Below are 13,512 nucleotides of genomic sequence, written 5' to 3'. Positions count from 1 at the left end.
CCACCCCTTCTCCCTTGCAGACAGGTCACCTGCAGGCTGCAGGAGCCCAGCCCTCGGCATTAGCAGCCATTGAACCTGGTGTATCTGGGCCAGACACGGAATATTAGGAAAGAAGTTTCAGAAATCTGTGTTCTAATGTAGAATCCCTGTTTCATTTCTATACATGGAGAGACCAGTGACATTTTGCACATGGATTCTGAGGCCTGACCCCTGCTGACCCTCTCTCCATCTGCCCCCTCCTGCCTAAGGGCCCCAGGCTTTGCTGGCTGTCAACTGGAAGCCACCTGCAAACCCTGGAGGCTCCTCATAATTGAGGCTCAGCTCAAAGCCAGCAAGGAGGATTTCCCCTCCACTAAGAGAGGCTTGCCTAATGGAACCTAATCAAGGGAATGACTTCCTGTCATCTTTGCCAACTTCCACTGGTTATGAACAAGTCACAGTTTCCACCTCCTGGACGATCCATAAGTATTTGATGAATTTGAGTGAGTGACTGACAAAGGAGGCCTGAGACATCCAATCTAGCTCCTGGCATGGGAGGAAAGGGGTTCCCGGGCTCAACCCTCTAAAGGTCAACAACCATGCTTCAAAGCTGCAAGGGCTTAAATTAAGATGGACTCATCCAACCACCCTCCACCTCCAAGCTGAGTAACAGTGAGGCTGGCGAGGGCGAGCCATTGCCCAAGTCACTCCATGCGTGGCGCAGCTGGGCCAGAGGCCCTGGTCTACACAGCTCCCAAGTCTAATCTTTGTTGAGCCCCTACTGGGTGCCAGGCACTGAGCCAGGTATGAGGACCCCGATGAGTAAGTAAGACGTGGGCCCAGCCGCCATACCTTCCTGCCTACCCCCAGAGTGGTGATTCTCAATTCGGAGAGGGTATCAGAATCACGAGGGAGACATGTTTAAAATGCAGGCTGTCAGCTAAAGCTGAGATAGGCTGGGACCTGGGACCCTCTACCAGAGTGTCTGTGCCTGCACCTGGGCGACAGAATACAAAAAATATATAAGGGGCCAAAAACAACTGGACGCATGTGCAGTTGGGGTGGTTAGGAACAATAAGATACAGAAAGGCCACAAACCCCCTGCCATTTCTGAGGTGCCAGGAGCAAAAGCAGGGCACTGCACACAGCACCACCAAGGGGGCGGGCAGACCACCTAAGCCACCTCTCCAGCCCAACCCACCCGTCCATCTGCCCCGACCCTCACCCCACTTAATGATGCGCTCTTCCCACCACTGGACAGCGAGCAAGGGCACCTGTTACTTGTTTCCTCTCCCTCGTGCTGCAGCCTTGCCTGAATTTCTCATCTGGCCTCTTATCAATGTCTATTGATTGAAGAGTCCAAGGGCCCGGATCAGTAACGAAAGCACCGGCCAGAGCTGTCAAGGGCATGGAAGACAAAAAGACTGAAGGAGGGTGAGGAGACAAGACAACAAAAAAACAAACTTGCTCCTGGACCAGGTCCCATATAGTGGAGGAGAATTACTGTAATGGGGGAAGTCAATAAATTGTAAACACTAGGTAGTGGTATTGTGTCCCTGGACTTGGAGAACCGTTCTGTAACAGGAAAGAGAACCCTTGTTCTTTAACTCACGCTGAAGGATTTAAGGGTGAGGCGACATTATGCCTGAAACAGATCATCCTTGGAAGAAGACAGGTGTGCCGAGAAAGGGAGCGAGAAAGCAGATGCAGCAAGATGCAAGCAGCCGCCAGTGAATCTGGGTAAAAGGGCACACAGGGATTCTTCGTACTATTTTAAAGACAACTTCTGTAAGTTCGAAGTTATTTCAAAATAAAAAAATCATCTTAATATTGTTGAACAGGCTCCTGGGCCTCCCTGGGGGTTGAGGCCTGAGAGCGGGGCAGTTAGGCTGGGAGCTGGCTGGCCCAGGGCCACGCTCTTCTCGGAGCCCGAAGCCACAGAAATGCTTCCTGGGGGGTTTCTGTCCTTCTAGTCCTGTGGGTAAATAGTGGCTGTTCGAACCTGAGCCAACAGCTCTTGGGTAAAGCCAGTCAAGGGCATGGCAGGGACCCACAGGGGCCCGGCGCTCCTTTCCCTTCAGGCCTGAGCTGCCCGTGGGGCTGGGCTGGACATCACAGAGATAAGCAGACGTTGGGCACTGAGTCCGACCCGGGGCTGTGAGTTCTGCCCAGGCTCCAGTGAGCTCGCTGGTGACCTTAGCAAATCCCTGCCTTGTCTGAAAGCCTGTTTCTTATTCTCGAAAAGGCAGCTGACACTTGTTTTTAACCTTCCAATATCCCTTCTTTCTTCTTCTGGCACAACTGGCTGACATCACTGCCCACCTTCTGAGGTCGGCCTTTGGACCCCAGCTTGGCTAAGCAGGGAACCACACCCCTGGCCCAGCAAGTGATTTGGAGCTGAGTGTGTGACACTAACCAGGCGCAGGAGACTCCTCGCTGGGATTTATTTTTTTTTATTACTTTTTATTGATGTCCACCACAGCCAGAAACAGCTCACACTCTCCCTTGTTCCTCCAATTCTTAAATATAGATTTTTTCAGCAAAAGATACTGTGGTTAAGAAGGACTGAAGGCAGATAACTGGCATTCCACTGGCCACTCACTTAGATCAAATGCTAATCAAAACTTCCTGGTTTTGTTTTCAGTTGACGTATAGGTGATTTACAACGTTATGTGCCTTTCTGGTGTACAGCATAGCGATAAAAATACGGAACACTTCACAAATTTGCGTGTCATCCTTGTGCAGGGGCCATGCTAACCTCTGTATTGCTCCAATTTTAGTATGTGTGCAGCCGCCGAAGCCAGCACCATGCTGGGACTTTTGTTGAAATCCCTGGATTGTTCCTCTGGGAGGCCCCAGGGGGTGGAAGCCGGGAGCTACAGCTGGTGCCATACAACAACTAAGCCACCGTGAGTGAAGTGGGGAGATGTAGCAAAAGGCAGAAAACATCGTTTGAATCCCCGGACCCACTGGTACCCTAGATCTCAGGACATCTCAGCCCAGGAGCCAGGAAATGCCCATTTAACTTTTTGCCTGTTTGGCTTCAATTTTGGTCTTTGTGTGTGTGTGGCGGGGTGTAATTAGATGTATTTATTTATTCATTCTTAGAGGAGGTACTGGGGACTGAACCCAGGACCTCATGTACGCTAAGCATGTGCTCTACCACTTGAGCTATACCCTCCCTCCTCAATTTTAGTCTTTTATAACCAAAAAAAGATCTGTTGAAAACAAGTCAACAGGCCCCAAATGGAGTCACTGATGCTAAGCCCCATGTCACCAAACTAAGACATAACCGGGTCTCCCAGAAATGGAATCTTAAACTAGTCAGTCAGGAATTGCCTGACCAGCACTAGGTAGGTCACCTGCCTGGCACACCCCTGCCATCCCTTAAAGGAAAGTGACTTTGCCAGAAGTAACCCGCTTTGGGGTCTCATATAACTGCCTTGTCCCGCTCCCTTTCTGCCTGTAAAAGTCTCGTTTTTTTCCTTTCTATCTGCTAGGTTGGATGCTGCCTGATTCATGAATCGTTGAACAAAGCCAGTAAGATCTTCAAATTTTACTCAGTTGAATTTTGTTGTTTTAAACAAATCCTAATGCAGAGAGCTCCAGTTCCACCCAGGGGGGTGGAGAAGGGCACCGAGAGGTTCCTGCAGCCCAGGAGAGCCCTCTCGGCAGGGCAGCCCTCCTGTCCCCCGGCCCCCGCCACCACCACCACCACCCCCCGCTGCCTCCTGCTCCTCTCCCAGCCACTGCTCGGTGCTGAGATGCATCCTCCCTCAGGAAAAGTCCCTGGACCCCAGACTCCATTAGCCGCCCCCTCCCATGCCCCTGCAGCCTGTGCTCACCCCTATCCTGGTGGGACAGAGGAAGCCTACAGTTCCTCATCACAGCCCAAACCTGATGGAGCGGCCTTTCCTGGGAGAGGGGGAGCCATGAGCCACGTGTATCTTATCAAGAGAGGACTCAGTCTTCTTTGTGGGTGGGAGGTGAGCCCTGGCGCTGGCTAGCAGCACAGGTGAGGCTTCTCTGGAAATGCAAAGGGGACCTGGAGTTTAGGTCAGCCACGAAGGCTGCAGGGTGCCAAATTGTTCCAGGAAAGCAAGAGGGAAATTGCTGGTGGAGAGGCCTGGGGGCGGGGTGAGTCATAGGGTGGCCCCTGGCAGAGCTGGTGGAAATGGGAATCCGTCAGTCACCACTGGCTCGTGTGGCTCTGATGTAAACCCTGTCCCACCTCCATGATCGTTCTGGAAGGTCGGCTTCGTGTGGGGAGGCAAGGACCCACGTGGTTTCTGGGGAACGTGGGGAAGAGGGACTGAGTTCCACGTGAACTTAGCAGGAGAGGGAGAGGACAGGCAGGGGGAGGATGTGGGAGGTGTGGAGAGTCAAGGCAGGTGTGGCTGTGGGACTTGCACCCCCCAGGGAAGCGGCAGACGTTGGGGGGAAGCACGTGGAACGGGGCTTCACTGACATTTGGGTTACAGCGACTTTTGTCACATGGCAGAGTGTCCACGGCTCTGCTCACCGCCAGCTTTGTGAGGGCAGGACCCAGGTCGGGCTGACTCACCTCGCATCCGCAGCCCCCAGCCCTCCAAGAACCACAGCCAGCCTTGGGCCGCCTTTCTGATTTTACAGCTTCCTACATCAGATGGAGGCAGTAATGACTGCCTTCACACGTGCCTCGCGCTAACCCCTTCCCACACCCAGTCTCCTTTAACCCTCTGTGGTTCTCTCCATTTTACAGGTCTGGACACCGAGGCACAGAGAAGTGAAGGAACCACCCGGGGCTCATGCAGGGAGGGCAAGTGGCAGTCTAAACCCAGGGAGGCTGACTCCAAGCCTCAGTCACTTTCTAGCTTGCTTTCCCTGCTGCTAATCCTGCTGGCCAGGGGTTTTGTTCAGACTTAACCCCGGCTAGGAGGCTGCCCCCACCCTCCTGTTTGACGTTCATCTCCCTCCCGAAAGTAAGGTACGTGAAGGCAGGACTGTCCCTCCCTGGTTCATCACTCTGTTCCCTTGCACCTGCCAAGAGCGGAATTCACGAACACGTGAACAGAAAAGTGACCTGACATTTGCTCCTCAAGCCGGCTTTCCCGAGTGTCTTGCTCCAGCCCCCGACACCTGCCCCACTGTCCTATGTCTTGGTGGGTGGCCTTGGGCATGTTGTGACGTTGTAATGGCTGCTTCTCGAGCTGCAGGTAAGCTGAGTCGCCGAGCCTCTGTGGCTCAGGGCTGTCCAGCCACCACTGAATGGAGAAGCTCAGAAAAGGCTCAGCTGTGGCTGCCAAAGCCGTGAGTCACCTCTGAGTACAGCTCAGCCAGGGACGGGGTGGTGATGCTGCTTAGAAATGAGGAAGAAAACCCCAGGCCTGGCTCTCACCCAGCTCTCAGGCTCAAGTCCCGGCTCTACCACTTATATGCTGCGTGACCTTGGGCGATTCACTTCCCCTCTTTGAGCCTCAGTTTCCCCATTTGCCAAAAAGGGGTGATGAGCCCTCTCTCCCTCCCTCTGATGGGACGGAGTGTAAGGGGGCACTCCCCTGCCTAAGGTGTCTGGTTTCTATGCCAGCACCTTGCTCAGAGTGCTCACAGCAACCCCGCCCTGTTGTCAAGTCCTGTTGGCCCTTTTCATCGCGTTCTTAAGGTCGCATGACCTCTGGGTCAAGTTGGATGCTGCAGCACACACCCTCCTTGACATTGCCTGGTGTTCCTGCTCCTACTCAGTGTGTTCCCTTAAATGTTGGTGTGATCAAGGGTCTGAAGCTGGAGGAACAGTGAGAAGGGAGGTGGGAGAGACACTTGGGGGCTCGCATCACATAAGGCGTTGAAAACCAGGTCCCAGCCCCAAGCCTTTACTGTGAGGATGGAGGGAAAGTGTGGAAGAGTTTTAAACCTTGAAGCAACCCACCTGGTTAGATTTGCACTTTAAGGAGGTCATTTTGGCTTCAGAGTGGCACACAGGTAGACCAGAGAAAGGCTGGCAGGGCATCTGAGAAGTTCTTGGCATGAGAATAACGTGTGAAGGTCCAGGAGAGGTGCCAACAGAAAGCTTGGCAAGAAGAACCAAAAAACCCAAGGAATTTTTCAAAGAGGGATCCAAGTGAGCAGGTGGGACGAGCAGGAAGGGGCCAGATCTAAGAGGGCCTTTTAAACCATGTGAAGGAACACAGATTTTTGTCCTAAAAGCCTTGGAAACGGTCTTCAAGACGGGAATAACAATTAGGTTTGCGTTATTCAGGAGAGCACCTGGCCACTGTGTGGAGGATGGCCAGTGCCATGGAGGCTAGTTAAGAAGCTACTGCAGTTGACCAAGCAAAAGACAGTGGGGCAACACTGGGGGACAGATGAGGGTCACTGCAGTGTGGACAGATTCTAGAGAAACTTAGGAGGTGGAAGCTAATGACTTGGCAATCGCATGGACGTGAGGGGGAACAGAGGAGTCAAGGACAAGTCTCGGATAATCTTGGCAACTGGGTGGTGCCCTTGGGAGAGATGGAGAAACAGGGGAAGCTGAGGAAGTTTAGGATGGGGGTTGGTTGACTTTTTCTTAAAGGGCCAGAGAGCAAATGTTTTAGGATTTGCAGGCTGTTTGGTCTCTGTCACAACCACTCAACTCTGTTGTTGTAGCACAAAAGCAACCACAGGTGATACATACACACATGACCTTGGTTATGTTACAGAAAACTCAAATCTACAAAAACAAGTGATGCGCGGGTTTGCCACCCCTGGCTTAGGGATCACCATGTTCAATGTGCTTACCCTGGATCCAAATGGAGATCCTCAGGGAAGAGTTGGAGAAATGGGTCTGAACGTAGGAGAAAGGTCAAGGTGCAAGAGAGAATTCAGGCAAAGTCGGAGTGCAGATGGCCATCTAAGACCCGGAGAGGGAGAAGAGCAGAATGCTGAGGGCCAGGCCCTGAGGACAAGGAAGGGATAAAGGAGACTGGAGAAAGGGGCTTCTGAGTGTGGGAGGTACACCTAGACAGTGGGCAGGTAGGCAGTCAAGTCAAGTCGACAGCCAGCCTGCAGGCTGGTGTGCGTCAGTTGGATGTAAATGAGGGGTACCGGAATATGCCACTCCGAAACATGCCCCTTTGGCCTATAGATTATTTCGATTAAAAGGCCACTGACAATCAGCAGATGCAGGAAAAACTCTAAAAACTAGTCATAAGTTTTCTTAGGAAAATCTCCATTTACAGAGGAATTTCCCACCTGTAAAAGGCGTCTCCCTCTTCCGTACCTGGAAAAGGAGGACTCTTATCAATGGAGAAGGCAGGACTTCAATCTGCATAACAAACTTTACAAAACAGCCCTCGTTTACGTGTTTTCCCCAGCTCACCTTCCCCTAACTTGCTTCCCCCACCTAGAAGCCCCAAAGTCCTTTTCTTCCATCTTTGCCTAAGATGGTTACGTATCTAAGCTGGGATGCTCCCACATGTCATGTGTGATGTGCGTGTTAATAAACTCCTTTTTGGTTTTTTCTCTTGTTAACCTGTCTTTGGCCAGTTTCATTTACAAGGTCCCTGCTGGAGAACCTAAAATGGTTAAAGGAAGAGATTATTTTTCCCTCCTGTAGGTAACCAAGGAGTCAGTGACAAGAAACGGGTTTGAGGAGGGATCTGGAGACAGGAATGTGGAGTCAGCAAGACGATGGACAATTCTCAAGAAGTACTGAGGCGGGAAGCCCCATAAAAAGACCGGCAGGACCCCCAGACAGGGCCACTACTCTCCTGCCAGCACCATCTGCTTCCCTGGCCCAGAGATTCTATCTCACTTTTTGCCTCTGAAACGGCTTACTTACCCCCTAAAATCCTATTGGTTCCCTGAGCTCACTCCTGATTGGTTATTTCTCTCCCTCCTAATTGGTCTATTTCTACAAAGCTTGTTCCTAATTAGTCAAGTTTTGTTATACCTTATTTGCATATGATGTTGCAAAGTGTAAACTGGCAGCCTATAAAAGCCTGTGTAAACCTGCAGACAGGGTCCAGAGCTTGGAGTGTTAACTCCTCTGGGCCTGCTGGCGTAATAAACCTGAGTTCTCCAACTCTCCGAGTGCTGCTTGGTCTCTCGCCCGGATCCAGGTTGCTGTCACAACTGAGCTGTAACACCAAGCTGTAACACCGAGCTGTAACACATTTTTCCGTAACAGTATGGGCAGTGAAGGTGTAGCCGAAGGTGGCAGCTGCAAGGGAAGATGGAATACAGGGTCATCCACTGATGGGAGACATTTGCTGAAACGCTGAAGGGCTGAGAAAGCACAACTGAGGCTGCAGGAGAGGGCAGAGGGATGTATGGCCATCCCGCCACTAACTACCTGTGGCAACTCGGGCCACTTCCTCATCTGCAGAGCGGAAATAATAGGGTCTGCCTCATGCAGTGGATGTCAGGTACACCCATGGCTCAGGGCACAGCAATAGGATTTCAGTAAATATTTCTCCTCTTATCATCCTCCCCATCCCCCAGCATCCAAAAAGAGTGAGTCTCGGGGTGGAGGACCACTGGAGCCTGCAAGTTTTCCCAGATTTGCAGGAAGCCCTGGTGATCTGGGAGGATCTTGAATAATCACTGTTTTCCACTTTTCTGTGAAAACCTCAATAAATGGTGGGGTTTTGTTTTAAAAAAAAATCAATAGGAATAGCAGGAACATAAGCTAGATGCACCCCAGGGCTCAGCAAGTGTACTAGAGGCAGGATTTTTATGAGGGTTTCGACCTGTTTTGGCTTGTTGGAGCAGTGAGTGACTGCTCTCTAACTGGTCCGAGGCCAGGCCTTCCAGAGTCACGTTTTCAACCAGGAATGGAGAGTGATGGGCCCTTTGCAGCCTGAGTTTTTATTGCAAGGGTGGGAAGGATTTGTGTAACAGGTTAAATAGTGTCCCCTTCCCCTCACCCCCATTCGTGTCTACTTGCCATCTCAGAATGGGACCTTATTTGGAAATAGGGTCTTTGCAGAAGGCATTAAGGTAAGGATCAAGATGAGATCAGCCCAGATTTAGAGAGGGCCCTGAAAGACTAGGGTCCTTATGAGAAGAGAGGACCCAGGCGGGAGGGTATAGCTCAAGTGGTGGAACGTATGCTTAGCATGCAGGAGGTCCTGGGTTCAATCCCCAGTACCTCCTCTAAGAATAAGTAAATAAACCTAATTTCCTCCTCCTACCCCAAAATAAATATAATAAATAAATAAAAATAAGTTAAAAAAAAAAAAAAGAAGAGAGGACCAGACATGCAGACAGAGGAGAACATGTGAGGACGGAGGTAGAGATTGGAGCAACGAAGCCAAGGGTTGCTGGGGGGACGCCAGGAGCTGGAAGAGGAAAGGAAGCATTCTTCCCTAGGGCCTTCAGAAGGAGCTTGGCCTGCTGACACTGGCCTCTGGCCTCCAGAATTGTGAGAAGATCAATTTCTGCTGTTTGAACTGCCCGGGTTAAGGGCATATGTTATGGCAGCCCTAGGAAGCTCATACGGCAGCCTGGCTTCATGCTTGGTCTAGGGCACCTGAGGCCAGGTGGTGGCACTGCCAGTAGCTTGAGGGAGCCTCCTCAGCTTCAAAAGGTCAGAAAGTGGTATGTGGGCCTCAGCTCGGACTGAAGCAACAGCACATCAGGAACATCATGGGAGGGCCCATCAAACTCAGAGGAATTTTATGTCAACTCCCATGCTGTGACAAGAGACACCTTCAGATTAACTTTTCATTGACAAATATTTTGAAAAAATATGAGCCACTGATGGCCCAAGACCTTTACTTCTATGAGTTGTCATCAGGAAAAATCCAATGAAGCTTTCTCCCCACAGGATGTATATCCTGACCTTATTTCTAATACTGAACTAGAAACAGGCTGAATGTCCAATATGGAGGGAATGGTCAGATAAATTACAGTATATCCACCAGCTGGATTACTAAGCAGCCATTGTAAATATTTATGAAGAGTGTTTAATATTTACACAGAGCTTTTAATGATGTGGCAGAAAGGGAGTGATATTCTGCTAAGCAGAAAAAGAGAACTGTTACAAAATGATACAATAGGACACTAGTCATGAAAAAATGCATAAAAAAAGACAGAGAGGAAATATGCCAACATGTCAGAGTGGTCCCAAGTTGGAGGAATTATGGGAGTTTATTAAAAAAAAATTCTTTATACGTTCTATATTTTTGAAATGGTTAACTATGTACATGGGTTACCTCTACAGTCAAGAAAAAAGTAAAAACTGTAAAATGCTGCGTACGTGGTTTCCATTTTTATTTTCTCCGATGGGTGATTGCACATCAGTGAATCTTGAGCGATGCTAACTACTGAGGCCGGTCACGACACACACACGGACAGAGAGGTCGCACGGGCTGTGCCGGGCTGGCTGTAGCAAAGGTACGTCAAGTTACACAGGTGGATTGGTAGGCTGGTTAAAACACACCACCGAATGATGGGACACTGTCGGGTCAGGCCGCCTCTCCTGCCTGCCACTGTTGTTTGCGGAGGTCTGTGTGTTAGGCTGGTGAGTGGTGTCCCTCTGGCACTCCGCCTGGTGGCCCCCGGTGTGTGGAGAGTGCCTGGGTCAGCATCTTCTCTGGGTCCCCTTCTCATATGCCCTTGCCTCGGTGTTGGAGCCTCCAGCTCTCTGCTACCTCTTCCAAGCCCTGGATGTAGTCCAGCCAGGGCCCCATCCCCACTGTGCTCCACACACCTGGGACAGATGTTGCAAGGGGAGGAAGAGCCAGGAGCGAAGGGACACACTCCTGATGTGAGCCGTGCCCAGACACGGGAGGGGAGGATGCGGGAGACAGGACCACGACACCACACACAAGCTCAATCTTTACAGATGGCCCTCTGTCTCCAAAGACACGTGGGCTGTGTGGAGCCCTCCAGGGCACAGCCCCTGGGAGAGGACAGATAGGGGTAGGGGACGGAGCCGTTTGGGGCAGGCCTGTCAGCAGAGTTAGAGGGATGGGTGGGGAATGTGTCCAACATGGTGCTAGATTGTTGAAAAGTTACGACTATTCACACCTGGGGATCATGCCCCTCTCCCAGTTCATTAGCACGGTGGGTTAGATACAGCTAGATAGAAGTGGAGATAGACTTTTTCGAGGGAGGACCTTTCCTGGTGGTTGGATAAACAGTGAGACAGACTCCTGGGTTCGGCATGCTCTGGGAAGGGCCATGCGACGGTGAGGGACTCCCTATTGCTACACTCTGTACAGGGCGGCCCCTGGTGGCAGTCACGGGCTTGCCTTCAATCCCTTCCGACGCGGAGAGCTCTTGGGCCCCGGTGAAATGGGGGCTATGAAGACAAGAGGATGGGGGGGTCCCCGTGGCCCCGGGGGCACCCCACATGGGGGCTACATGATATTGCACTGGGTGGCCCCACAGCAATCCTTGATGAGTGCCAGCCCCGTCTTGGCCACCGTGGGCTTGCTAGGCGGGGGCTCTGCTTTCTTCTCTGCCCGGGAGCCTGCAGCAAGGGAGGGGAACAGAGGCAGAGAGGGGAAGCGGGAGAGAGGGAGAGGTGAGGTAAAGACAGCCCTGACCACCTTCAGCCCCTGTCCCAGCCCACCCCTGGCCAGGCTTGGCTCCGACACCACAGATCAGGTGGTGGGGAGAACTGGCATGCATTTTATATGGTCCTGGTGACTGTTTCCACCTCCCTGGCGGCCACTGGCTTTCCGTCCTTGACTTTAGCCTGTCTCATACTCTGTTCTCCTCACTGTTGCATCTGACAAGCCGAGCACAGGGTCTGGCATTCAAGAACTATTTGGCAAATGGATAAATGAGAGATTTTGTGTAAGTCGCTTTACTCTAAGGGCTCCTGTCTTTCAGTTCTGGAAAATGCTCACACGTTACCTCTTCAGACACCCTCGCCTGTCATTCCCTGCTCTCTCTCCTCCTGGAGTGCCTATTAGATGTCAGCTGGGCTTTCTTATTCTAACCTCCATGTTTCATAACTTCCCTTTCATATTTCCTATCTCTTTGTCCCCTGTTGCTGCATTCTGGGTAATTTCCTCAGCTCCATCTTCCAATTATATGAATCCTCCCTTCAGCTGTGTCTCTGTGTTTAATCCACTGAGTTTTTGTTTCAATGACAGTAATTTTTTTAGAAGGCTAGCTGTTTGCTAATCTACCTATTCTTGTTTCGTGGCATCTTGCTGTTTCACTTTGGGTATTATTCCTTCTCTTATCTCTTTAATCATTTTAAATATAGTTCTTGTCCCTTTTAAATAGCTTGTTATTTCTGGTTGATGGGAGGACGTTCTCTTTGTTGCATCTACTGATTCCTATCATGGTGGTTCAATTCTTCATGGGTTTTCAGTTTTTATTGAGAGATTGTCTTCATAAGGATTTTTATCTGTGGGCTGTGTATTATGGGAGTTGAAAGGTCTCTGCCTAGTAATTTTTTGAACATTTTTTTATTGAGTTATAGTCATCTTACAATGTTGTGTCAACTTCTGGTGTAGAGCACAATTTTTCAGTTACACGTGTCTGTCTAGCAATTTTATATTTGCTTTGCTGGGATCCCAAAGATTTCACTGGTTTTAGGTACATTTTAATTTTTCCACTTGGGATCCCAGCACCCAAGATGAGGGCATAACTTTGGACCCCACAATGGGCCCCTTGCACGTGGTGCAAGCTTGGCGTTTTGATTTCTTGCCAGAATGCTTTTTTTCTATCTATAAACCTGCATAAAAGGCCAGTTTCCTTGCTCCTTCTCCGCAGTACTCAGTGGAGTTTTTCTAGTTTGCCTTTTGTGGAAGAGACAGTCCATTGAGAATGCTGGGTTTAGGCAGAGATTATGTGCCTTGTGATTTTGGAGGTGTGCAGAAGGGACCAGGGCCCTTCTCTTTCTTTACTTCTACACGCTGTACAGCTGTGTTTTCATGGGATATTAAGTGATGATCAGGGAAAACTGGGTTGGTGGCTGCATTTGATAGTGGAAACTTCGGGGTTTCATCTTTCTAGCAAGATTTCCTGTCCCTTTTCCTCTAATAACAGCTCATGTCCCTGTGGCTACAGGAATGGGCACGTAACACAGATCTAGCCAATCACAGGTTCCCAGCCTTTTAGTGACAGTGATGGCCTAGGAGGTGGGAACCTGATCCAAGGAAGGCCAATCAGAATCTTATACATTCAGATACTAGGAGAGGGCATCTCTGGTGTTGCCTTGCTGCTGCTAAGCTATGGCTCTGGAGTTCCGGCCCGAGGGGAGAAGGCCTGTGTAGTAGGAGAAAATAAAGCCAACACACCAAGAGGGGCCAAGATGAGAGATGGAAGGAAAGCAAGGGTTCTAACAGTGTCCAGTCCCTGAAGCCCTGGTTCCGATTGCTCTTTTTTCCCAGCAGATTCCCTTTTCGCTCGAGCCGGTTCGGATCGGGCATCCATGTCCTATAACTGAGTGGCCTCACTGGGCCAACGAAGAGCCAGCAGTTCCTTGACGGGAGCACCTGTTATCACGTTCATGTGCTAGCGGATGCTGGGGCCCTACAGACGGAGGGCCAAATACGCAGCATTTCCCCAACTTATTTCACACAGAATCCCTTTCGCTCTGAGTGTTTT

The 13,512-nt window shown here is 50.6% G+C and overlaps 1 protein-coding gene, 1 long non-coding RNA gene and 1 other non-coding gene across 4 annotated transcripts in view; 1 reads left to right on the top strand and 2 right to left on the bottom strand.

The window, feature by feature from the left end:
• Positions 1–2,679: 2,679 nt before the first annotated feature.
• LOC116284252 (U6 spliceosomal RNA) lies at positions 2,680–2,786 on the bottom strand. Its single transcript, XR_004194018.1, has one exon. It is a non-coding gene; the product is annotated as a U6 spliceosomal RNA (small nuclear RNA).
• On the top strand, positions 2,766–4,960 carry LOC140686933 (uncharacterized). Its single transcript, XR_012060938.1, has 3 exons — positions 2,766–2,888; positions 3,480–3,519; positions 4,721–4,960. It is a non-coding gene; the product is annotated as an uncharacterized lncRNA (long non-coding RNA).
• A 5,228-nt stretch (positions 4,961–10,188) lies between these two features.
• The window catches only part of BMERB1 (bMERB domain containing 1), a 105,107-nt gene continuing 101,783 nt past the window's right edge, over positions 10,189–13,512 (bottom strand). Inside the window, exon 6 of one of the 2 annotated variants that reach the window (XM_006212083.4) lies at positions 10,189–11,416. In XM_006212083.4, coding sequence (XP_006212145.1) covers positions 11,304–11,416 — 113 coding nt within the window. In that variant the 3' untranslated portion in view covers positions 10,189–11,303. The remainder of the gene's footprint in view (positions 11,417–13,512) is intronic. The other variant, XM_072942663.1, reaches the window with a different exon arrangement.

This window comes from Vicugna pacos, chromosome 18 (genome assembly GCF_048564905.1).
Source record: "Vicugna pacos chromosome 18, VicPac4, whole genome shotgun sequence".
Lineage (NCBI taxonomy): Eukaryota > Metazoa > Chordata > Mammalia > Artiodactyla > Camelidae > Vicugna > Vicugna pacos.
This window is presented reverse-complemented; position numbering and strand designations above follow the sequence as displayed.